The sequence below is a fragment of the Molothrus aeneus genome, chromosome 6, assembly GCF_037042795.1.
Source record: "Molothrus aeneus isolate 106 chromosome 6, BPBGC_Maene_1.0, whole genome shotgun sequence".
Classification (NCBI taxonomy): domain Eukaryota; kingdom Metazoa; phylum Chordata; class Aves; order Passeriformes; family Icteridae; genus Molothrus; species Molothrus aeneus.
In genome coordinates, this window is record NC_089651.1 from 9825595 (window position 1) to 9849406 (window position 23812).

At 55.3% G+C, this 23812-nt stretch overlaps 3 protein-coding genes across 3 annotated transcripts; 2 read left to right on the forward strand and 1 right to left on the reverse strand.

The window, feature by feature from the left end:
- Window positions 1–163: 163 nt before the first annotated feature.
- LPXN (leupaxin) lies at window positions 164–2966 on the reverse strand. Its single transcript, XM_066552471.1, has 9 exons — window positions 2954–2966; window positions 2094–2197; window positions 1926–1981; window positions 1605–1710; window positions 1380–1529; window positions 1127–1300; window positions 976–1057; window positions 640–788; window positions 164–559 (listed from the first exon to the last, which is right to left on the reverse strand). The coding sequence occupies exons 1-9, from the start codon at window positions 2964–2966 to the stop codon at window positions 293–295; spliced, it is 1101 nt and encodes a 366-aa protein (XP_066408568.1). The 3' UTR covers window positions 164–292.
- A 3000-nt stretch (window positions 2967–5966) lies between these two features.
- On the forward strand, window positions 5967–21256 carry ZFP91 (ZFP91 zinc finger protein, atypical E3 ubiquitin ligase). Its single transcript, XM_066552185.1, has 11 exons — window positions 5967–6313; window positions 6974–6999; window positions 12391–12609; window positions 12812–12848; window positions 13301–13390; window positions 13700–13822; window positions 15973–16023; window positions 16550–16628; window positions 16905–17019; window positions 17521–17620; window positions 17941–21256. Exons 1-11 carry the CDS (start codon window positions 5967–5969, stop codon window positions 18449–18451), a joined length of 1698 nt encoding a protein of 565 aa, XP_066408282.1. The 3' UTR covers window positions 18452–21256.
- An 844-nt stretch (window positions 21257–22100) lies between these two features.
- On the forward strand, window positions 22101–23122 carry CNTF (ciliary neurotrophic factor). Its single transcript, XM_066551684.1, has 2 exons — window positions 22101–22383; window positions 22631–23122. Exons 1-2 carry the CDS (start codon window positions 22270–22272, stop codon window positions 23120–23122), a joined length of 606 nt encoding a protein of 201 aa, XP_066407781.1. The 5' UTR covers window positions 22101–22269.
- The last annotated feature ends 690 nt before the right edge of the window (window positions 23123–23812 follow it).

The following is a 23812-nucleotide window of genomic DNA, read 5'->3' on the forward strand; positions in this document are numbered from 1 at the left end:
CCACCTTGCCTTGCACCCTTGTCCCCAAAGCCCACCAGTAAGCAGAGAGAAGGCAGTACCAGGTATTTTATTGCTTCAGGTCCAAGGAGCAATGCCAGGGATGTCTTGCAGGGAGGGGGGCAAGGAATGATGCCTGGCTTGGCAGCAGCAAAGCTGGGGACAGTTGGCTGAGTGGGACCAGCACCAGGCATGTGTAATGGGTGGGATGTGAGGTGTGTTTGGGTCAGCAGGGACAGTGATCTTGATGCGGGGGCCATCCAGGCAGGGAGGCTGCCTGCTGGGCACCTGGGGCTCACAGAAAGAGCTTGTCATAGCAGGGCTGGCAGTACATCTTGTCACCGCGCTCGCAGAAGGTGCCCTTGTGCAGCCGGCCCAGGCAGTAGGAGCAGGCGAAGTGCTCGGGGTGGTACTTGCGCCCCGCGGCCGTGATGCAGCGCCCGGTGACGGGGCGGCCACAGCCGTGGCAGATGCTGCCCTGCCGCTGGTGGAAGTGCAGCTCACAGTAGGGCCTCCCCTCCAGCTCGAAGAAGGACCCGCCGCTGAAGCCAGTCAGGCACTCCTGGGGAAAGGAGAGGGGAAGGCTGGCGTGGCCCTGGAAACACCCCCAGTACGTGCATCCATCCCCGCCGTCCCACTCACCGTGCACACGAAGCACTCGGTGTGCCAGACACCCTGCAGGGCTGACAGGTACTTGTCAATGACAGGGCGCTCACAGCCCTGGCATTTGGGGGCGAACATGGCCAGGAAGTCCTGGTGGCAGTACGGCTTCCCATTGTGCTCCAGGAACCCTGCAGGGAGGGGATTTGGGATGGGCACCCACCTGGGGATGGCTCACACTGGGATATGGACACGGTGGTACCCAGGATAGGAGGCAAAGGAGAGACTATGGGGAGCTATCAGATGGGGCAATAAGTGCAAGAGCAGGGGATACCTGGGGTGTGGGCAGGACCCCCACACCTATTCCTTGGCACATACCCTCATCTCCAAACACCTTCCCGCAGTGGGCGCAGAAGAAATGCTCGGGGTGCCAGGTCTGCTCCAGGGCCGCGAGGACTTTCTGCAGGAAAAGCTGAGGTGAGGGGGCTGGGGGGAGGCAGGGGAGGCCGGGGCTGGGTCACTCACTCACCTCGCGGATGGGGCCGGCGCAGTAGGCACAGCGCGGGGAGAAGGCCTGGTGATAATCCTCCTCGCAGAACGCCCGCCCGCCCTGCTCGAAGAAGGGCTGCTTGTCCAGCTCCTGCCCGCAGCGGGCACAGGTGAAGTGCTCGGGGTGCCAGGTTTTGCCCAGGGCTGTGAGCACCTGTGAGGAGGAGGCACGGGGGCTGTGAGGGCGGCTCCGGGGGATGCCCAGGGGTGCCAGGCTGGCAGTGAGGGCTCACCTTGCCAGCGATGGGCTTGCAGCAGGAGGCGCAGACACCGGCAGGTGCGGCCACGATTCCCAGCTCCTGCAGGTCCCGTGTGAGGCTGTCCAGCATGTTGTCCAGTGAGGATTCCGTGGACACCCCAGCTCCCTGCCCTGCAGCTGCCAGCTGCCAGGAAGGAGCATGGTGAGGTCTGGGTGAGGGCCAAACCCCCCAGCCTGGTGCCCCAGGGCCAAGGCTCACCTTGCTCTGCGTGTGGCCCAGGTCAGCCAGGAGCTCATCCAGCTGCCGGGCAGCCTCCGTGTGTGGGGGCGAGGGGAGCAGCGGCTTTGGGACTGGCACAGGGGTGCTGGGCATGGCAGAGAGGGGAGATGCTGTGGTATCCACCCCAAGGTCAGGACCAAGATCCCCTCCACCTCTGCCAACCCAGCCCTTTCCCACAGGCCACCACAGGGAACACTGTAGGTATGCAGGATACAATCTGTCCCAGGTGACCCTGGATGGCAAATCCCAGCAAGGAACAGACATCCCCAGATGGCTTTGCCTTCCCATGGCTGTTTTTACCTGTACACTGAATCCAAACCTTCTCCTGGAGGCTGAGCTCGAGGTGGCAGTGGCACCTGAAAGGACAAACCCTTGTGGCAGAGCCCTCAGGGTGCTCCCCTGGCAGCTTCCACTGCCCAGCTCCACCACCCCATCATGAGCTGAGGGGTCTCTGTGCCCAGGCATTACCTTTGGGGTACCATGCTGGGCATCTTGGCAGGAGCTTGGTCCCTGCAGTGCATGGTCCTTGGAGGCCAGGCAGGAGCTCTGCTCCAGTTCTTCCAGCAAAGCATCTGCACAGAGACACCCAGGTCAGGCCCCACAGCCACTAGCTGCCCACCCTGCGGTCTTGTACTGCTCCCAAAATCTAAGGAGCAAAAGGAGGGTTGCAGCAGGTCCTGCTGGCCAGCTGCCAGCCCCAAAGGGCCCTGAGCACCCTCCCTGAGGCCCCCATCCCAGTGCAGGATGTGCCCACCTTCCCAAAGAGTGTGAGTGGGGCAGAGTCCTGCTTCCCCACACCATCCCTGACCAGCAAAGAAACCTCTGCCAGTCCTCAGCTTGACCCAGCATAAGCCCTGGCAGGGAAAAGCTCACCCTGGGCCCATCCTGTGTGTCCAGAGCACCACTTCCCCCAAGGTGGGCTGAGCACTTTCCCTTTCCTCTTTCACCCCTCTGCCTTGGCTGTCCCTGACACTGGGAACAGGGAATGCTCCCAGCAGTGTGGCTGCTCCGCTGAGCCCAGTTCCCCACCCCAGGCCAGGGATGGCTCCCAGCTCCCGCTGGATGCAGCCAGGGTTGTGGCGCTGCCTCAGCCCATTTCCTGCTCTCAGGCTGGTTCCATTTTTGGCCAAGTGCTCACTCGACCACCGTCCCCGTCGTTGCTGTGGGATGGGAGAGGCACAGGAGGGAGCAGGGCTCCAAGGCTGCCCCTCAGTGTCATCCCCTCCCGGCCCTGAGGTACAGGAAGGAAGAGGCTCCCCGGAGTTGCCAAAAATGTGACCCCAAGCCAGGCCTGGCTGCAGGATCAGCTCTGGAGAGGCCCAACTTACCCAAATCCTCCATCCTGCCTTGGTGTGGGGTCGCAGGGCAGGGGCAGCCCCCCGAGGTGCTGAGATGGCAGCAGAGGCTGCGCCGGCTCTGTTCCGGTCTCGCCTCCGCCCCCCGCGCGAGGGTTTGTCACCCAGGGTTTCCTCTGTGGGCTGCACACACCACGTGTGACGGGTACAGCTGGGGCACAGGGAGCTACAAACAGCCCAGGCAGGGGCTGCAGAGGGGAGAAACTGGCCAAGGGGCTGCCCGAGGAGCTCCAGGAGCCAGGATGTGATGTCCTGCTGACCCAAGCCCTGTCCAGAAGCCACCGGCCATGTGTGACAAGGGATGGCGTCCCTGTGCTGGGTGGAAATAACTTTGAGGCAGCATGATGGAGCAGTGCTGTCACCTTCCAGCAGAGCCTTGCCTTTGGGGGATGCTTCTGGAGCCTCGTCATCGATTCCCAGGTAACAGAAAATCCCTTTTTGGCAGAGAAATCTCCTGGCATTGCTGGGAGCAGGCAGTGGATGTGGAAACAGCTCCAAGGGACTGGGGGGATGTCAGTGCCAGAGGTGGGTGCACATGGCTTGGTGTGTGCTTTGGGCTTTTGTTTGGTGTTTGGAGGAGGCAGCACCTGGTAGGTGACCAACAACATCTCTGTCACCTTGGCCACCAGCCCTGACAAAGCGTCACCAGGTCCTGGCTTGGGTCCTCTTTAGCCCAGCCAGAAGAATCTTGAGAGCAAAGGCTGAGAGCCACAGACTCCATCCAGCACCCACAGGGGTCAGGCTGGCCCTGCCTTGGCCCTGCTCCTGGGCACTGCTGAGCCCCCACGGGTGGGACAGGCTGGAGCTGAGCCCCTCAGCTGCCACCTCAGGGTCACTTCATTCCTGACTCCATTTTGTCATCTGCTCACAGCAGGGATATCCAGCCCAACCCCGCCTCAGGAAAAGGCCCCGGGGCCACCAACCCGCTGTATCCAGGCTGTTTCAGGCCAGGAATGCTGAGAGCCCCGCAAAGCCCAGAGGAGGCACTGCTGCTGTCACTGCTGGGGCTGCCTGGCCATGGCATCCTGGTGTCAGGCCTTCCCTTTCTGCACTCCACAGAACCTTCCTGCCTGCGGAAGGTTTTGGGCTATTTTTAGCTTTCTCAGTGATTTAGCGATGTGTGAGCCCGAGTGCATGCGAGCATCTGGAGCTGGAATACCTTAAAACTTGTCCTTACAGAACCCAGAGGCCGGAGGTTGAGCTGTGCCCTGCCCTGAGCTCTGCTCCCCTGTTCCAACAAGAATTAAGTAACCCAAGCCTTGCCTGCAGAGGGGAAATCAGTCATGACAACGGCAGGGACAGGTTGGCACAGGGCTGACAAAAAGCAGGGACAGGAGGAATCCCTGTGCAAGGATCCCAAGGTTTTCTTTAATGCAAGGACATTCTCATCCTTCCCAGTGTCTGGCTCAGGGGAATGTGGCTCTCCACAGTGAGGGGGTTTATTAGCACTCTCTCAGGAACTGTTGGACACACTTTTGTTTTCTAGGAACATGGCAGAGCTCAGGCTTTGAAATGCAGAAGCAGAAAGGATTTGAAATGCAGAAGCAGAAGGGAGCAGCAGGCGCTCGGAGCCCTCTCACTGCTGGGAACCAGTTCAGCAAACAGGATTTTCCAGCTCAATGCTGCAGGCTCTTTGAACCCCAGTGATTTTTGCTTTTTGTCTCCCGAGGGATGATGAAGAGCACCTTGTTCTGGGAAAGTGTCACCCTTTGTTCTCCTGTCATAAAGCACTGGGTAAGATTGGCCAAACCCTCCTCTCCAGAGCACACCCCACTCCTGCTCCCCAAGGTCCTGGCCTGGTGTAACATCTTGCTCGGTCCAAAAGCCACCGAGGGCGGCTGGGACAGCAGGAAAAGTGACAGAATGGTGACCGTGACAAAACCCGCTCCTGGGAGGTGCCTTCAGCGTCTGCGGGGGCGAAGTTTTGGTGTTTTGGTGTGGATTCAATGTGTTAGTGCAGTTCCTGTGGGACAGTCAGGTGCTGCTAGGATTGTTCTGGGGAGGGACTCGGGCCTTGGAGACCACGGGGGGGAGGGTGCCCCGGCACAGCCGCTCCCGGGGCTCCTGCTCAGGCGCCGTTATCGGCGGGGACACCGCCGGGAACGCGGAACTGGCGCTGCCTTAGCTCCGGTGGAACTACAGCTCCCGGCAGGCTCCGCGCATGCGCGGCCGGGGGACGGAAGCAGGCGGGGCCAGGGCTATGTGCCCCGCCCCCCTTGCGCCGGCCACCATTTTGTCACCGACTTTCACCCGCCGCCCGACGGGGCGTTTTTTTTTTTTTCTTAAAGGAGAAGCGGTAGCAAAAAGCGGCTCGGCCGCCAGGCCCCGCCGGTACTACGGGCGGCGCCGCAGTCCCACAGCACGGAGCAGCCGCGTGGGGCGAGGCGGCGAGCGGCTTCCCCTGCCAGGCCTCGCCCGAGGGGCAAAGGGGCCCGGGGGCAGGCGGAGGGGCGCAGGCAGCGGCGGCGGTAGGGAGCCCTGCGGAGCCAGGGCCTGGGCGGCGGCCGCGCGGCGGACGGGCGGTCCGGGCGGAGGGGCCTGCGGGGCGGCGGCGGCGGGGGCCGCGCTCTAGTGGGCGCCGAGCGGGGCCAGCCGGGGGGGGAGCGGGAGCGCGAGCGCATCGGCCGTGGCAGCGCTTGCGCGAGAGGCGGTGCGAGTCCGGGGCGCGCGCGGGAGCAGCGCCCTGATTGGCCGATCGGCGGTGGGGGGGCGGGCCCCGCCCCGGCCGGGCCGCCCATTGGCCAGGCGGCGCGAGAGCGGCGGGGAAAGGCGTGAGCGCGGCGGGCGGGGGCACTCGGTCCTGGGGGGCAGGGCCGTCCCCTGAGTCCCGCCTGCGGATTGGTGGACGCGGGCACGAGGCGGGGCGCAGGGGCCGCGCGTGAAGGCGGGCGGCGGGCGCTGATTGGCCGTGGGCGGCGGGGGCGGGCGTGCCCGGCCGAGGGTGGAGCGCGGCCGTCCCGGCCCCGCCGCCGCCGCCGCCGCCCCGATGCCGGCGGGCACCGAGCAGCCGGGGGGCGCCGCCGCCGAGCCGCCGCCCGCCCCGGGACCGCCGCCCGCCGCCGACCGACCGCCGGCTTCGGGCCGCCGCCGTCCGCCGCCGCCGCCCGCCGCCGATCAGGGGGAGGAGTCCGGCGGCAGCCGGGTGCTGAGGGGCGGCCGGGAGCGCGGCCGCGCCGCTTCGGCCGCGGGGGGAGCTGCAGCCGCCGCCGCCGCGTCCCGCCGCCGTAAGGCCGAGTATCCCCGACGCCGGCGGAGCAGCCCTGGGGCGCGGCCCGCCGCCGAGCAGCCCGCCGCCGAGACGCCGCCCGCGGCCAGGAAGGCCCCCCGGGCCGGGTGAGTCCCTGCAGCGCCGGCTCCGCCCGCGCCTTCCGGGGGTCGCGGCCGCAAGGGGGGGGATGCGGTCTCTGTCCGACCCGCGCGAACGGGCCCAGGGCTGCCTCCGGCTGTGGGGTGCCCCGCGCCGCTGCCCCTTTGTTCCGGCCGGGCTGGGCCGGCCCCGCCGGTCCCTTCCCAGGAAGGGCCGTGTCCCGGGAATCGCCGGCTGCGCAGCGCCCTCGGGCAGCGGCCGCTGTCCCGGTGCCCCGCGGCGCCAGCGCGGTCTGGCTCCCTCTGCCAAAGGTCCGGGTGAGGGAGGCGGTGGGATCCTCCTTCCCGGGAGGAGAGGCTGCGTTCGCTGCGCTTTCGGTCCTGAGCGGGACACCGGAGCCTTCGGAAGTGCAGCTGCTCTCCCCTGTTCTGAGCACACAACCCCCCTGGATCACTCCTAATTGTCCTGGGCATGGCTGGGCCTCTGCTGCTGGATATTCCTGTAGTTCCCCTCAGCTTCCTGCGGCTGAAACAATCCACCTTGGCATGAGGGGTTGAAAACAATGATCCTATAGAGAGGCACCACGGCTTTGGGGAATTGGGGCTCATCTCCATGTCATTCAGTTCCTTGTTGCTGCCCACCCCATAGAGTCTGGCTCTTACACTTGCTTTTGTGCTTTTTTTCAGGTCCACAGATAAAGTCGCTGGTAAAGGTAAGAGTTGAATTGTTCACTCCTGGTGTCGTGTTCCATCTAGAAAGTCTGGGTTGTCCCATGGTTTAGCCCAATCCTCTTTTTGGATCTTCCTTTTAAAGAATATTTTAGTGCTGGGTGATGTGCAGTTTCTTTCTGAGTGTCTCTCAAGACTGTGGAACTGTGATAAGCTGCTGCTGTTGGCACGTACCCAACCTGCAAAATCTCACTGTCCCAAAAAGCACTCGGTTTTCCATGGCTGTTGGAGCGTGAGGCTGAGCTGCTCCATGGTTTGACAGCTCTTGTTGCACAGCAGTCCCAAGCAGTCGGCAAATCCTGGGTTCACTTCTGTTCTGTGCTCAGGAATATAGGAGTAGATCCTCAGGAGACCTGGGATAGTTGTGTGGAAATCAGAGTATTCAGATATTCACAGTTGTTGTTTTCTAGTTTTAGTGGATTATGGATTTTTTAGGCTGATGTCTTCAGGGGTAAAAGAGAAAATTATTTAGAACTGGGAGCATGAGTAGGGTCTGAACACAAAAGCCCCAGCTGTGGGGATCTGCAACCTTTAGCAGAGCTTTTGTTTTCCAATGCACACTGTGAACTTTGTGCACCTATTTAAAAATTTCTTGTTTAAAAAAAAAAAAAAAAATCCAGTGGGCTTTGCTCCTTACCTGGTGATGACTTCTGAAACAGGTCCAAGTAGAGGGCTTTGTGTAGTGTTGTTTTTGATCTGGCACCAGAGAATTGTGGCAGAATGAAGCCCTGAGGAAAGGAGGTCACACACCTGTGCCGATGAATTCCCTTTTCTGCTGGAGCTGCCCGGGTTTGTTTGCCAGCAGCTCTGTCTCGGAGGCTGCTGTTATTCTCGTGTTTTGGTAACTCTTTAGCTTTCCTCCTACAAGACTTTATTCCATTTGGGTGTGGAAATTCATCGCAGTTCCAGCTGCCAAGGTGTGTTTTTATAGACTGAAGCAGAATTAACCACTGTGTGTTGAGTCCAGATCTTGCTTGTGTGTATTTACCCCTCACTGTGTACACGGTGGGCAGCATAATGTCAGAGCTTCAGGCTTTTATGTCAAAGCAGAGTTGCTGAAATGTCTAAAAAAGTTTAGCTTTGTATGTCTATAGAGTTAAGACTTTCTTGGTTTTTAGTTTAAGGAGAAATATTCATTGGCAGTGGTAGAAAAGGGGCAGAATATTCCCATTTTTACCCCAGGAAGTGAAAGTTGTCAGACTGAAATTCCTGGGTTTGGGGGCTCTCTGCACTCGAGCCATTTTAGCCTTTAACTTGGCCTCTGAGAGTTTCAGCTGTGCTTCAAGGTGAGAGTGGGAAAAGTGTTTGTTAAACTTCTGGGGCTCTTTTTTTTCCCAATTGCATTTGCAGCCAAAGTAATGGTAGGGATAGTTGCGTGGAAATTGGCACTGGGAAGTGCTGACTTCTGGGCCAGAGGAAGTCTGTGCCGTGGGGGGTGGGGGTTGTTTGTTTCTGGTTTGTTTTTTAGTCTACAGGAGCACAGGAGTGAGGAAGCTGCACTCCTGTGTCTTGGCTGCACGCTGGATGGAGCCCTTGTGCACCTTGTGCTGCTTGGAGGGAACCTGGAAACAGGCTGAGGAGTGTCTTCCTCCTCCTTCCTTCCTTGGACAGGTTGTGCAGGAGCAGGAGGAGCTTCTCCCTCCTCCTTCTGTTGGGCTTTAGCAGAGATTTTTCAAGGAGCCAGACTAGTGTAAGCAAGCAGCAGCTTTCCTTGCACAACAGGGTTTTTGGTAGCCAGGAGCCCCCTGTGAGCCTGGAAGGCAAAATCTCATTTGTCCTTTCACCCTGCATGGAGCTGGGTTAAGGTGCTGAGTGGTTCTGGTGAAGGTTTGGAATTCTGTGCTTGTGTTCCCTGATACAGAATTGATTTTTTTTTTTTTTTTTTTTTTTTTTTTTTTATTTGCATTGCAGTATTAGCCTTTACTGTCAACTGCTAAATCCAGTTGGGAATATTCCCTGGGACAGCCATGGTACAAAGCCATGGGATCAGGCTTTTCCTGCATCCCCTGGGCAGTTCTGGCTGTGCGGGTCTGACGGGGAGTTTGGAGGGAGATCAGAGCCCAAGGTGTGTGTGTTGTGTTGTGTCACAGCCCGAGTGTGGCTGTCACCACGGGGCAGCTGCAGTGTCAGCCTGTGCTCCCTGGCTATTCCCTGTTGCCTGCTTAGTCATGCAGTTGCAGGATTTCCCAACGTGTGCCTGAAGGAATATTGGATGCATAAGTAGAACATTTAATCTCAGCTTACAAATGAATTTGTGTAGCTGCAGTCGCTGTGTAGCAGAATTCACGTCTGCCTTCCCACAGCGCTCTGTATTCTTGTGGGAATAATTTTCATTTTAGTCAGGAGAGTCACCTCCCTGGAAGCCCATTCTCAAATCCAGGGGTTTTGCTAAGAAAACAAGTTAGGTTTGGCAAATTTAAAAAAAAAAGATGGAAAACTTTAGGGCTCAGGAAGTGGCAATTGGTTTTGTACAGAGAGGACTCACATTATACCAAAGAGTTTTATTCTTAATGCTTCATGCTCTTTTTGGGAGCATTGCTTTCCCTTAAGGCTTTGTCAGTGTTTGGAGAAAGCAATGTCATTTTTTAAAACCAAACTGTATAAAAACGCACTGAATTTAAATAGCTCAGCACCAAACCCTCCAAGGATTTTCCTGTATCCCATCTGTGCAGTTCCACAGTGCTCTGGTGGGGAAGAGCCCTTTGGATAGAGCTTTGCACTTGGATATTTTTCCTGAGTTTCATTTTTGTCCATGCCATTATGAAAGCAGGTGTTTGGTGCCTTACCCACTGTGTGGTTGCTTCCTTAAATCCCAGAGGTGTGCATTTGTTGTGGTGCATTTATTTTTATAGAAGCTTTTTAACTTAGCAATTAATAGTTTATTTTCTTTTCACCTAACTGTACACATGTATTTTCTGAAATTGTCTACAGGGTCAGTAAGAAGCTTCCAAATGCCTTATAAATCAAAGTTCAGCTCTGTTGAAAAGCAGAGCAGTGCCCAGAGTCTTGTCTTTTGATTGTCTAAACAAAGCCACAACTTCACTGTGAGTGTCCTTCCAGGTTTCCTTTCCTTGTCCCTTCTCCCAGGGACTGGCGTTCGCTCGTGATTTTTAATCTATTTTTGATGAAGGAAAAAGGGACAAAAATTTATTCCAATCTAGGACTTCCCATATTTTGAGCAAGGGCTTTGGTGATGGCTGATTCCAGCTGTTCGTGCAGCTGGACACTTGACAGACAGAAGTTCCCTGGTGCAGCCCTGACCCTTGGATAGGGACCAGGGACCATGTTGGGAGGGTCTGGAGTTGGAAGGTTTTTCAGCTCCTAGCTCTGTATCACTGTCAGCTGTGTGGCAAGGTAAATAATTGATACATCTCTCTCCTAAGGATGGGGTTTGGGAGGTACCTGGGTATTCTCTGCATATGAAAATGCCCTGAATCTGTTAGACACCTGAAGCACAGGAAGTAGAAGAAGAAATCCTGGGAAAAGGCTTATCCAAGACCTTCACTTGAGAGGAGGGAAACAGAGCTGCTGGGTGAGGGGTGTGCTCTGATGCAGGACTGCTTCACCTCTGCAAGCATGATTTTTAACATGATAAGTATTATCAGCTGAATGCCCGATCTTCCAAGGGAGGAATACAGCTCTTCCAGAGCAGCAGTGCTATCCCTGGCAACACAGTAGGGGTTGAGGGGGGAATTTATAGAGGATGGTTTCAAGTGTCTTTGGGTTTGGTTTAGCATTCAAAAATGAGATGTTGACCACAAGGACTGAGAACATGCAGCAGTCACCTTGAGATCTGCTAAAGAAATCCAGGAGGGTGCAGTTCATGTTCTGATGGTGAGATTTATATGTGCAAGACACAGCTTGATGGTTTACAACACAGTGTGATGCCTCACATCCGGGATTCCAGTCAGGCTTTTTCAGCCAAATGTTGCTTATTCCCACCCTGTTAATCAAGGATCAGACAGTGAGTAATGCAAAGCAAACTACATGCTAGGAGAAAAAGGATCATTTGGTTCAGAAGGCTTGATGTAAAACTGGAGATTGCAGACTGGGAGGAATCAGAGAGGTTGTGGATTGCTCATCCCTGGAAGTATCCAAGGTCAGGTTGGACAGGGCTTGGAGCAACCTGAGCTAGGGGAAGGTGTTGCTGCCCATGGCAGGGGTTGGAATGAGCTGATTTAAGGTCCCTTCCAACCCAAACCATTCTGTGACCAGCTGTAACATTTCAAAGGGTGTTGAGTTCATGACGGCCCAGTGTCACAGCAAGTGCCAAAAAATGTGATCAAATGAACTGTACTCGGGAATTTTAGTTTTTAAGGGATTAACTTGCTCACAAGACATTTCAGCCAGTTCTCTTTATCTTGCCAAAGCATGTTTGGAGACCAGCCATGAGCCAAAAGGAAACCACCTGTACAAGCTGTAAATAAGTGTGGAGGCCTCAGGCTAACAGCATTTGTGATGCTTTTTGCTCTAGCACAGCACCAGAAACATCCAGCTCAGATCCCTCTGGGATATTGCCAGGTGTACAATTCCAATGAAGTATATGTTTGGGGAATTCTCTAAACACAACTTTTCACATGGCCCAACTTTGAAGCTGGCCTTTCATAAAGCACTTGCTGAGCTTTATGAGTGTCTCTTGTTGTGCTTAGAGCCAGCAAATTATTGTCTTAGAAGCCTTTATCCAAGGGAAATACAAGCTGCTTTTAAATATTAGTGTCTTTCCTTAGAGGGAATGTGAGGAGAGTTTTAAGGGAAGGTCTGCTGAGGTGAGGGCCTGGGGGGGCTGAGCAGGTTCCCACAGCAGGCAGTGATGCCTTGGGTTTTAGCTTCTATATTTTTCATATTCTCTGCTACTGGGTATGTAACTCCAAAACTTTGTATTAGATGTTAGTAAGTTCTCTTCACGGGGTACTTTGACAAAACAATCCCTTCCCAGCTAGAGAATCAAGGAAAGCCATTACCCAAAAAGCAGAAACAACAGTGAAGAGAAGGGGGCAAGCCAGAGGGGTGAGGCTTCATGACCTGGAGCTGTAACTTGACAATTGAACCCAATATGTAGATGAACCAAAACTTAGAAAAGCGTAAAAACTCGTGACCAGGAACCATTCTTGGATTCATGTTGGGCGTAGCCCTGGCCAGGCTCTGGGTCTGGCCAGGCCCTGCCAGTGTATCCTCCTGGCAGGATACACTGCCCAAGGTGTATCCTTTTGAGCCTTTCAATAAATACCTATTTTATCCATTTAGCTCCGTCTAGTCTCTGTTCCAGATCAGCCTTTCTAGGCGTGAACAGGGGCTGCTGTGATTTAAGGTGTGATTTAATGAGGAGATTTAGGTGTTTTGTACTCTGATGAAACACCCTGCACTGTGTGTTCCAGCTCCCAAAGAAGAGAAGGAGGAGGAGGAGGAGGTGTCTGGCACGCTCAGCCATGGCTCTCCCGTGGGCACGGCGCGGCCCAGCCGGAGCTGGCGCAGCAGCCGGACAGCGGCGGCCGCCCGCCAGCGCGACCCCGAGAACTCCCGCGCCTCCAGAGCCAAGGCTGCCTCCCTGCAGCTCATCTGCAAGTCAGAGCCCAACGCCGACCAGCTGGAGTACGGTACGTGCCACGGAAGGCCCGGGGACAGTCAGGGCTGCGGGTGTGACTCGGGGCGTGTGGCTGTGCTGGCGTGGTGCTGCTTGTCACGGGTGCCTTCTGCCACCAGCACTCCCGGCTCTGAATGTTGTCGGAGGTACCGTGAGACAGATGAGCTCACTGCAGCGAACACACTTTGAAACCTAATGGTGACTTTTCCTTTCAGTGGTCACAGACGAGCATCAGTCTCCAGATGGAGTCAGGTAGGACATCTTATTTTGTGGTGTTTCTTCCTATTCAGTGTCTCAAAGTGGGCCTGAGTCACTTGAAAATAAATGTTAGTGTGAAATGATCCATGGGACTGACAGTAGCTCTGTCTCCTTTGGCCCCTTGCTGTTGCAGTTCCAGTGTGCACAGATGTTGGGAGATACTGTGGAGAAATGGATAGTAAGATTTGATCTGGGCATTCCACCTGGTAGATTTGTTGCTGTGGTTGGGTGGGCTCAGGAGAGGACACAGCTCTGCCTGGCCTGTTCTGGTTGTCACTGTGCTCCTTGGTCAGTGCAGGCTGGTACCTTTCCCCAGTCATGCTGGATGAGGAAGTGCAGTGTAATAGTGTCTTTCCCATGCTGGGGAATGGTGCACAGATATTATTCTTGCAGTAGTGGCCAAGCTGTTGCTGCCAAAGTCCTCTCTTCTCCTTTTCTCCCAACAGTGATGATGATGAGGAGATGCTCATCAGTGAGGAAGAAGTTCCCTTCAAAGATGATCCCAGAGATGAGACCTACAAGCCCCACCTAGAGAAGTATATTGGATTATGTACTTATTGGGGGTTTAGACCAAAAAAATATGGGCATGTTACCTGAATTAGCTTAATATGCCCCAAAGCACCTGTGCTAGTTGATCTGGTGGAATGGTTCTAAACATGGCCTGCATTGGCCAGAACTGTTGTCTCAGGGACTGAAGCCTTTAGAGCCTTGCTGGTTCTTATTTCTGCTTGAAAGTGGGATTGAAGAACAGACTTGAACTTGGGTCCAGTTTTTGTTGAAATCTTTGTAAAAAGCAGGCAGTGGGAAGAGTATTGGAGTAAGGTGTTGTATTTGTGTCTTCGTAGGGAAGCACCAAAGCAAAGGAGAAAAGCTAGCAAAGGGAAGGAGGAAAAAGAAAGGCAGAAAGAGATTAAAGTGGAAGTGAAAGAAGAGAATGAGTTTCAGGAGGATGAAGAACCACCAAGGAAGTAAGTAAACTCTGCGGTTGCGCATGCCAGTGTGTGCTGTGTGTTTTGCATTCTTGCTGGTGTACAACAGTGTTTAATTGTTGTTGGTTCCCCCCATCCCCCTCCTCCTCTGGGCCTGACAGCTGATGGGGCAGCGCTGTTTATCCTGTGCCCTCACATCTTGCCTGTCTTCAGCTACAAAAAAATCAGAGTTTAGCTGAAGTGAAGGGGTTTTTCATCATCCTGTGGTTAGTCAGCCTCCCTGGGTGTGACCACACAGTGGGAAATACTTCAGGGTTCTCGGGTCGGCTGTCTGTTCTCTGCCCCGAGATGCGTGGGATGGTTCTGTGGCAGCCCGCACTCGGAAGAATGAGTCTGGACTCTTCACTTTTTTGGTCTTCAGGTTCTTTATTATTTCTTATCTACAAAATTTTCTTGCTGCCTAGCCAAAGTCCACTCAGCATGGCAGCCACAAGCACTCCCCACTGCCCCCGAGGTGGTGTTGTCTTTTTATACTAAAAACTACGTATATCATATTTACTTTTAATTTCCAATACCTATCACCTATGTTAGACAGTGCACTTCTACTCTAAACCAATTTCTAAGTGCCAACATCACAGCAGAAAATGGAGAACAAGAAGAAAGAAGGACTAAACATGCCCTGATTCCTCCATCTTGTCCCCATAACCCCTATACCAAAAGTCCTAAAATCTACATTTTCACCCTGTGAACACCTTGTTATTACACCATTCAAACCTGTGTGGCTTTCACATCCCTATGCCAAGCTGGCAGTTCGCTGGAAGGATCAAAACCAAGCCATCAGGTGTTCCTGGCAGCATGCCAGGGCCTCCGAGTCCCCCGACAGGGTTCTTGGTAACTCTGGACATCCGGAGGGATGTGCTGAGTTCCCACACTGGGTGTCCTTACAATGGGTTCCTTGTGATGCCTCAAGTAGATCCCGAAAGCCAGTGGGAAAGGGCAGCATTCCTGCTGTGTGCTGGGGGCAGACACTGGGATGTCTTGTCACTGCAATACCTTGTGTGTGTGTGGTAAGTGTCCTTTTTGTACAGTTAGGACTTCACCAGAGGTCAGGAAAATCAGCTGTTTTTCCCTTGCTTTCAAGAAGTAAACAATAAACTTTTGCCACCCAGTCAGTCACCAGTTGCTGACACCTTCTGGTGTGTGCTGTCCCTGGAACTCATGGCTGAAGCATTCCTCCTGGCAGCAGAGGGAGATGGGTTTATGTGACTGTGTCAAAGCCATTCTTTGGGATAATGTGAGGGGAAAAAAAGAAAAAGGAGCTGGTTTTGTACCTCAGCTCCTCTCTGAGTGGTTGGAACAGCCCGGGCTCCCTCTGCTGACCTGCTGCACACTTGTGGTGTAATTTCTCTTGCTGTTCCTGAGCTGCTGCTGATTCACAGTGGAGAGGAGTGAGGAGGCTGATATTTTGAGAACATTTTTGTCTGTTGGAGACTGCTTTCTGAGGCTTGAGGTTTTGTTGTTTGAATCAGACACTACTTTCTGTGCGTAATAAAACCTGTGGCTCTTCTGAGGGCTTGGCTTGAATGCTGAGTGTGTGTTCAGCGTGTTCCTGGCTTGCCATCAATACAGATGTCTCAGTAGAGTGTAGAAAATACTTCCATCAATCTGCTCCAAGTGTCTCTGCAGCAATGGGATCAGGCAGGCAGAGCTGGGCAGAGCTGTGGCTTGGGAGGCTGCAGTTTACATGTGAGCACAGGTCTGCTCAGACAGAGCCTAGATTTTTGTCTTGACAGGTACAGAAGCTGCTGTGGCTAATTCAGAGCCCTTTAAAATAGCTGCTGGATCATTAATCCCATTCTTCCTGACCAGGCAGATGGATGTTTTCCTATGGTGTGGAATGTTCCCCAGCAGAGCAGAGGAAACAGGGTGCACTGTCGGTTCTAGACCGCGTTGGCAAAATACGTGTTTATGAAAAATGCAGTAGGAAATGGGAAGTATTGAGAGAGCAAACCGTGTGAAGCATTTATTTCTCTGGAATTCTCCATCTTTTAAATCTGTCTCCAAATTGCACTCAGTTTTTTTTCTAGACCATGCAGTTAATGAGGCGATACAGCATACACTTCAAAGTCTCTGCCCACTGCTAATGTAAAGAAGCTTCTCTCAGTTCTGTTTCTGTATCCATGTTACAGGAGGGGAAGGAGGAGAAAGGATGACAAGAGCCCAAGGCTGCCCAAGAGAAGGTAAGTGGTCCTCTCAACCCAGTTGTGTTCTGCAGACTTGCTTCCCTTGTGTCCTACATGCAGACAAGGATTGTCCCAAAGCCATCTCTCTGCCTTAAAGGGAATAAAAACCAAAAACAGCAGCATGCCTTGTCTTCCCTCTTCTCCTTCCCCTGTAGGTGCTGGTTTAATTTCTTCCAAGTGAACCAGCCCCCTGCCCACTTCTCAGTTGATCCCTCCTATGGCATTGCCCAGCAATAAGGAATTGCTTTGTCAATTCTGGGTCTCCTGAGGTTTTCCCAGCTCTAGGGAGAGCCCTCAAGTAGTGGCAGGAGAAGAGGTGGCTCTTGGACAGCAACTGTATCACAGCCCAGGCAGGGATTTTGGAGCAGTGGTGCTTTGCTGTGCTTGCACTTGTTATTTGTGGCATGAGACACATCAGCCCCTCACAGACACAGAGAACTGTGATTCTAAATAGAATATCTATAGAATCACCTGGCCATAGAAGCAGCCAAGCACTCTGCCCCTCTCCTTGCTGATTTCCCAGGAAGAAGCCCCCGATCCAGTATGTGCGCTGTGAGATGGAAGGCTGCGGCACGGTCCTGGCTCACCCGCGGTACCTGCAGGTTGGTGGGGCTGTCCACTTCCTCTGTGGCACGTGGGAGGGCAGAGAAGGGGTGCTTGAACAGGCAGCTAAACCTCCACTGGCACTCACACCCCTTCCTGATGCTGTCATTTTGGAAGACTTCATTGTGGCCAGTTGTAGCTGTGTGTGCGAGTGTCTGTCAGGTTGCTGGATGTCCATATGTGTTTTTATTTTCCAGTGGGGATCTTAACTTGAGTGAACCTCAGCTGTTCAGTCAGCCATGAACAGTCTGCAAACTTCCACTCTTTCTTTCCAGCATCACATAAAATATCAGCACTTACTGAAGAAAAAATATGTGTGTCCTCATCCCTCCTGTGGTCGGCTGTTCCGGCTCCAGAAGCAGCTCCTGCGTCATGCCAAACATCACACAGGTACAGAGGGGTGGGAAATAGATGCAAACTCCTCTTCAGGTCAGTGAACAGATAGAGGGAAAATGGAAAAGCCTCTGGGACTTCTGCAGAGAGTGAAGCCAAGTCAGGTGGCATAGATTTGCAGCAGCAGCAGGGTATTACTGTCTTCTGGATTACCATCTTTTAAGCAAATGAAAGAAATAGACTATAGAGGTTTTAATTCTCCTTCTGGCAGGCATCACTCAGGGGCTCTGTAGGGGAATAAGCCTCAACAGATAAAGTCTGATTTATCCCAATTTGCCAGTCTTTCAGTTTTGGTTGGAGTGGATAATTAGCTCTTAGGAGAGTCTTAATTGTGCCTCTCCTCTCCAGATCTGCGGCTGTGGTGTGTTGTGGGATACCTCCTCCTCCCAGAACTTGTAGCTCTGCTCCTTCTTGGGCAGCTTTACCTGCACTGCCTGAGAGTTGGGAAAAGGGGCAGGTCTGTGGGAGAGCAGTGCTGCAATTGGTGTTGTCTTTCAGATCAAAGGGATTACATCTGCGAGTACTGCGCCCGGGCCTTCAAGAGCTCCCACAACTTGGCAGTGCACCGGATGATCCACACGGGCGAGAAGCCCTTGCAGTGAGTACCTCTGCCTGTGCCTTGCCCTCCTGCTCTGAGGGACCCCTGAAACACCCATTTCAGAGCAGCTCTCAAGTCAGGCTGGAGCCTGCTCCTGGTGTCGCAGCTCTCTTTGAACACACACTTGAGTCACCTGCTCCTCGGGCGTGTCTTGGTGTGGATCTGGGGAAAGTAAGCCCTCAGTAAATAAAATCAGAGCTGGAGCTGCAGTGACATTAGCGAGCTCCTGCTGTTCTTCTGAGCTGCCACCTCACTACTATTGTCCTTATGAGCATGTGTGGATGTCCCTTTGTTGTGACCTCCTCCTTGTCCCCTCCAAGGTGTGAGATCTGCGGATTCACCTGCCGGCAGAAGGCTTCCCTCAACTGGCACATGAAGAAGCATGATGCAGACTCCTTCTACCAGTTCTCCTGCAATATTTGTGGCAAGAAATTCGAGAAGAAGGACAGCGTGGTGGCCCACAAAGCCAAGAGTCACCCCGAAGTGCTCATTGCTGAAGCACTGGCTGCCAACGCGGGTGCCCTGATCACCAGCACCGATATCCTGGGCACTAATCCCGAGGCCATTGTGCCACCCACAGATGGCCAGGGCCTCCCGCTGCTCCCCGACCCCCTGGGCAGTGCTCCCCCAGCAGATTGCTTGCTGCTGAGCCCAGAGGGAATGCCAAAGCCCTACTGTGGCGGGGCAGAGCGAGTGAGCCTGGTGGCTGACGGCAAGCTCTTCGTGGGCAGCGGCAGCAGCGCGAACCCAGAGGGGCTGGTCATGAACACAGAGATGCTGGGAGCCAGCACGGAGGTGCTCATTGAAGATTCAGACTCCACTGGACCCTAGTGGCAGGGGAGCACCTGGGTGCTGGGACAGTTGCGACTCTGTATTTAAAAGGAAAAGGAAAAAAAAAAAAAAAGGAGGAGGCACTTACTGAAAGAGAGGAAAGTTAAACAAAACTTACAATACTAGTAAATAACTGAAGGGTCTGCTCCCCTCCAGCGCGGATCACAGCACATCCTCTTTCTCCCAACCACTTCTCTCTCTCCCACGGCCCCTTGGTGGAAAGGGGCACGTGCTGCCATTGCCAGAGCAAGTTGGATTGAGCGGCGGATTTCTCCAAGGGAGGGGGGCACTGCTGAAACCCCTCGCTCTACCCCAAAGCAATTGTTGCCTTTCTGGCTCCATGGCATGGCCCCACTGGCAAACTAAAAAGCGTTGGACGTGCTCTGGAGAAGTTCCTTAGGACTCCCTCTGCCCCTGGTCCCGACTTCTATGCACCACTGCACTCTGGTCCTTGCAGTCTCCTTCTTCCTGGCCGGGGCTGGGAGTTTGGCACTTTAGCCCCTCGGCAGGGTGAGCTGTGAAGCAGCAGTGCACATCCCGCTCCCACCACGCTCCCCTGCTCCAGCCCTGGCAGGAAGTGGAGGGAGGGAACGCCCTGGCTCGTAGATCATGTTTGCTTGGAGAGGCCCGGGGGCTACAGGAGCCCTGCGTGGGAGAGGCAAGGAGGAGCATCCCAGTTTGACGACAGTAATTTGCACTTTGAACATGCTTCGTTTTTGTGTTGTGGTAACAAGATTCCTTATTTATTGTTTAAAAAAGGGTCGGTATTTTTTAGTTCTGTTCTTAGGGGCGGGGGTGGAAGGGGTTCAGGCTGTTTCCCAGTAGGCTCCAGTGCAGGGAGCTCCAGTGCCATTGTGCCAGCAGCTGGGAGAGCTGAGGTGAAGGCAGCGCTCTGGAGTCAGATGTGTCTTGCAGCTTTTGCAGAGTAGAGGGAGAGCCCCTGGAGAAGAGCCTGTGTGCAGTGGGAGTCTCTGCAGCAACGTGTTAGCAGGAGGATGAGGTGAGTGATGGGCTGTCTCTCCCTCCCTCCCAGCTCTGGGTGAGCTCCTTGTATTAAATGCCTGTTTTGCCTCCAGCCTTTTGGGGAAGGACGTTGTTAGCCAGGAACTTGTTCTTGTGACTCTTGGGACAGCCGTGAGCTACTTGCTGCTGGGGGATGTGGTGCTCCTCATCCAACTCTGCCTCTCCTTTCCAGGTCTGGACAAAGACACAGTTAGCAGGGACTGGATTTGGTTTTCTCAGGCTTGTTTATCCAAGGCAATAGATTGATGTGGGACTATGGGGCTGTCAGCTTTTCTCCCTGCCCTCATTTTGAGGGGGGATTGTGTAGCCGTGTTCTGAAAGCTTCTCTTTTCTGCATAGACACCCCAGCTTTCCCTGAAACGTGGCGGGTCAGGTGTTGCCTGCTGGTGTAGTTAGGGCAGCTTTGAGCCCTTGGAAAAGTTTACATAGGATAAGATGTGTCTGCTATGGAGACTTGGATTTTTTTTTGGTCTTCTCTGAAACTTTGTGTGGAGATTCAGTGGCCTTGAATTCGTAGCGGTTTTGGAAGAGGTGAAGAATAACCTGTTTTTTGTTTATTTGCTTGTTTTTTGGTTGGGTTTCTGGGGTTGGGAGCAGAACTGAAGTATCTTGTCTGAGCACAAGATCAGCTGAGTTGGTCTGTAGCACACAGCAGCTTGTTGAAATCGGGTACCTGGGGGTCTGGAAAACCGCAATAAAATGTGGAATTTAATTGGATTAACAGGAAACTGACTCTGAACACCCACTCTGTCCGCTGTGACGCCTGGAAATCCAGCTGTGGCCCAAACATGCTGGCTTTTCTCAGGCTGTTTGTCCTGGTTTGCCCCCTCTCCCCCTCCCTTCCTCCTCCCCCTTGCACTGATACCTTTGTCAGAGCAAGTCGAAGCACTTCCTGGTGTAGGGGCGGATCGAGGCTGAGCAGTTGGGTGCCCCGTGCCCTGGGTGTGGGCATCCCGTGGTCACACTGTGGCAGCAGCCTGGCTCACGGGAGGGCCCAGCACACCTGGTGGCAGGTCTGTGGTAGAATAGTGTTAAACTAAATCAGTTCCTTCAGTTGAGATGATCCAGTGTCTTTCTTGGATTGCTTTACTGTGGTTTCCAGCAGGAAACTTTCTGGGTGGCAGCTGGTCCCCTCCCCTTGCAGGCTAGAGAAGGGGCAGCACTCTGGGGACACTTGGTGGCCCTCGGGGCAGGTTGGCTTTGTCCTTCTGACATGGTGCTGCTGGAGCTGTGTCTCTGCTGGCCCCTGTGCCTGTGGGAGGTGCAGGCTGGGCAGAGCCTTGCACAGAACACTAAAGGAGAGCTTGGGGGTTTGTTGGTCGAGGGATGGCACTAAAAGGCCTTTGGGCCAAGGGCTTGCTCACCTCTGGTGACCCAGCACTTGGCACCAGGCTGGGGGAGGCTGCCTCGTCCCATGTCCGCCCCAGTGGAGCAGGGTTTGCCCCTGGCTGCACTTCTGGGATGCAAAATCAAACATTTCCTTTGCTTCCCGGCCTGGACACCTCTGATCCCTGCCGCTCCCTGCCTTGTCCTTCCATGACACCTCTTGTAGCTCTCCCTTTTCTTTTTCTGGCCGTGGCCAGGTGCCTGTCTGTCTAACCACAGCCTGCTCGCCCCTGATGCAGGAGTGATGTGTAGCTCCCTTTCCATGCCCCTCTGAAGCCCTAAAACTGACACAGCCCTCCTGCAGCTCCTCCTCCCCTCGATGTCTCTCCTTCACTCGCATGCAGTTTGCTTCAATAAATTATTGTAGTAGTTTGCAATAAACTTTTTTGTATTTTTTTCCCCTGTATTTATTTTTTTCTCCTCCTGGGGAGGGATTGGAGGGGGCAGGAGGCCCTTTGGCATGGGCAGCACTTGAGGGGCCCTGGGCCACTGGGCTCTGTGGCTGGGGGCTGCTGTGGCCAGGGGCTCCCCAAGCTCAGCAGCTGCTGCAGTAGCCACGGGGTGGCAAGGAGCCTGCTGGGCATATGGGGATCCCCCAGCCCTGGGATCCCCAGCCAGGCACACCGTGGTATTCATGGGAAGCTGCTTTTCAACGCCTGGGGTTTTTCTCACTCTTGATCTGGGTAATGCATAACCAAAATAAACATACTGAGGAAAAACCAACCCAACCCGAAGGGCTGTTTTTGTCTTGGTATGTACAGCTCACCTGTGGGGTGGCTGGTGTTGTTCTGGGGTGGTTGGGATATCTTTCCTTATCTGCAGCCCCTCTTTAGGGCAAGAACCCTCTGGGGAAGGGGGGTTAAAAGCATCTGGCACAGATCCTTCTGCCAGCGTTTGGGTTGCAGTTTGGCTTGGGGCTGCTGCGGGATCTCCAGCCTGGGGGCTGCCCTCAAGCATTGCTTGGCCCTGCTCAGGCTCCAGCCGGCTGCCGGGCTGAGGTGTTGAGCAATGTCCGGGCTTTGCTCACCTCTTCCCGGCAGTGGTTTCCCGCGCTCTGGAATGAGCCGAGGGCTTAGCGTGCTGCTAATCTCACTGTGTGGCTGGGAGGGAGGAGTGGGTCAGCCGGGGCTGGGAGCCTGTTGCTGCTGCGCCAGACAGTTCTGGGCAAGGCACTTGGAGTAGCGATGCGTGGGGGAATTAGGGAAATAATCTGTCGCTGTTGATCCCAGAGGCGGGAATTTGCAGCGTGGTGCCAGGCCCCAGGCACGGAAGAGGGGGAGAACCAGGCCAGCGGACGTGTGAGTGGAGCTCCCGGCTGGAATGCACCAGCTCAGCAAGGGATTGTCCTCGCCAGGCCGGGCGGCTGCTGCTGTGCCCGGAGCCTGGTGGCCGTGACAGCTGCCCGGACCATGGCGGCCGCAGAGAGCCCCTCCGCTGCCCTCCGGCGCCGCGACCTCTGCAGCCGCGGCATCCGCCTGGCCAGCAAGATGCGTGCGGATGTCGTCGACCTCCTGGACGCCTACGTGAGTTTGCCCTGCTTCCTCTGGCTGCTTCGGGGCTGGGAGCACTGCTGGGATCTGGGAGCTGTGCTGGGGTGCGAGGACTGACCCACGGCAGGGATGGCGCACAGAGTCCTGGTGGATCCAGGCCTGCTCACACCTGGGCAAGACTTGGGCAGCTCGCACTGCCCCGACACCCGCAGGGCTCGGGGCTGGGGATCCCCCCACGTCGGTCCTGCCTCGCTGATCCCCGGCGGGCCTCACCCTGCAGGTGGAGCAGCAGGGCTTGGACGCCTCGGCCAGTGTGGCGGCAGTGGAGGGGGTGCCGCTGGCGGCGGTGGAGCGCTGGGACGAGCAGACGGGCACGCAGCGGCTGCTGGAGAACCTGGCGGCCTACCGGGCCTTCCGCGCCCTGCTGGCCCAGATGCTGGAGGAGCAGCGGGAGCAGCTGGGCGAGGCCGACGCGGGCCTGGGCCGGGCACTGGCGGCTGTCCTGCTCCAGGTCTCGGCCTTTGCCTACCACCTCGAGGAGCTGCTGCGGCTGGAGAGCCGCGGGATCCCCGGCGAGGAGGGGGATGAGGAGGAGGAGGAGGATGGGCCGCCGCCCCCGCCGCGCCTCAGCCTCTTCGAGCAGAAGCTGCGGGGCCTGGGCGTGCTGCGGGAGCTGGCCCAGTGGGCCGTGAGGTCCGTGCGGGACCTGCGGCAGCTCGCCAAGCCCAGCCCGGCCACCGGCGCAGCCCCCGGCCTGGCCGAGAGCTCCTGAAGGCGAGCACAGGGTGGGGGGGCTTGGGTGCCCCTGGGGCTCCTTGCCCACCCTCTCAGAGGGCAGCTGAGAGCAAAGGAGGGGACGTGGAGGGGAGGGACCATGCCAATAATCCCCATGCTTTTAATGCTTCTCCCCGTGGGGAAACTGAGGCACAGGCTGCAGTCTACCCTGGAGGGAGCAGGGATCTGCAGGGGTCCTTGGGCTCTTCCTGCTGGGCAGTAAAATTATCCCTCAGGAAGCAGCTTTGCTGCTCCCCCCAGGGCCTAGAGGCATGAGGCACTGCCCTTCTCTTTGGAATTTGGATGCTGCCTATGGCAGGCAGATGCTGCCTTGGGGCTCTTGTGGATGCAGGGCAGGAGCCAAGGGACAGAAAAGCATCACCGGGTGAAAGGAATCTTGGGACCTGCCCCCCAGCTGCAAGGCACAAGGCTTGGCCTCCTGCACGTGGACTCTCCTTCTGCCCAGCTTGGTTGGCTGCTCATTGAATTTCTGCTCTAACTGCTTGGGGGCTTTTGGGGAGGGGGGGGAGCAATCAGGAGGGGGAATTCTTAATTGCTTGGACGTGATAATGGAGAGGATCTTTTAACTGAAAGGGGATCTTTTAGCTGTGATTCAGAAGCCCCTCTGCAAGGGGGTTAGTGCCTGCAGGGCTTATTTTAGGACTGGGAATGGCATGGGAGAATCTAA

Excerpts from the sequence above, each read along its gene's own strand:
- CNTF (XM_066551684.1), top strand. The coding sequence starts at position 22,270 with ATGGCGGCCGCAGAGAGCCCCTCCGCTGCCCTCCGGCGCCGCGACCTC. Across the intron at positions 22,384-22,630 it reads TCGACCTCCTGGACGCCTAC|GTGGAGCAGCAGGGCTTGGA; the intron begins GTGAGTTTGCCC and ends CTCACCCTGCAG.
- LPXN (XM_066552471.1), bottom strand. Across the intron at positions 1,058-1,126 it reads GCGCCGGCCCCATCCGCGAG|AAAGTCCTCGCGGCCCTGGA; the intron begins GTGAGTGAGTGA and ends CTTTTCCTGCAG. Across the intron at positions 560-639 it reads CCGAGTGCTTCGTGTGCACG|GAGTGCCTGACTGGCTTCAG; the intron begins GTGAGTGGGACG and ends TCCTTTCCCCAG.
- ZFP91 (XM_066552185.1), top strand. The coding sequence starts at position 5,967 with ATGCCGGCGGGCACCGAGCAGCCGGGGGGCGCCGCCGCCGAGCCGCCG. Across the intron at positions 6,314-6,973 it reads AGGAAGGCCCCCCGGGCCGG|GTCCACAGATAAAGTCGCTG; the intron begins GTGAGTCCCTGC and ends GCTTTTTTTCAG. Across the intron at positions 13,823-15,972 it reads GATGAAGAACCACCAAGGAA|GAGGGGAAGGAGGAGAAAGG; the intron begins GTAAGTAAACTC and ends TCCATGTTACAG.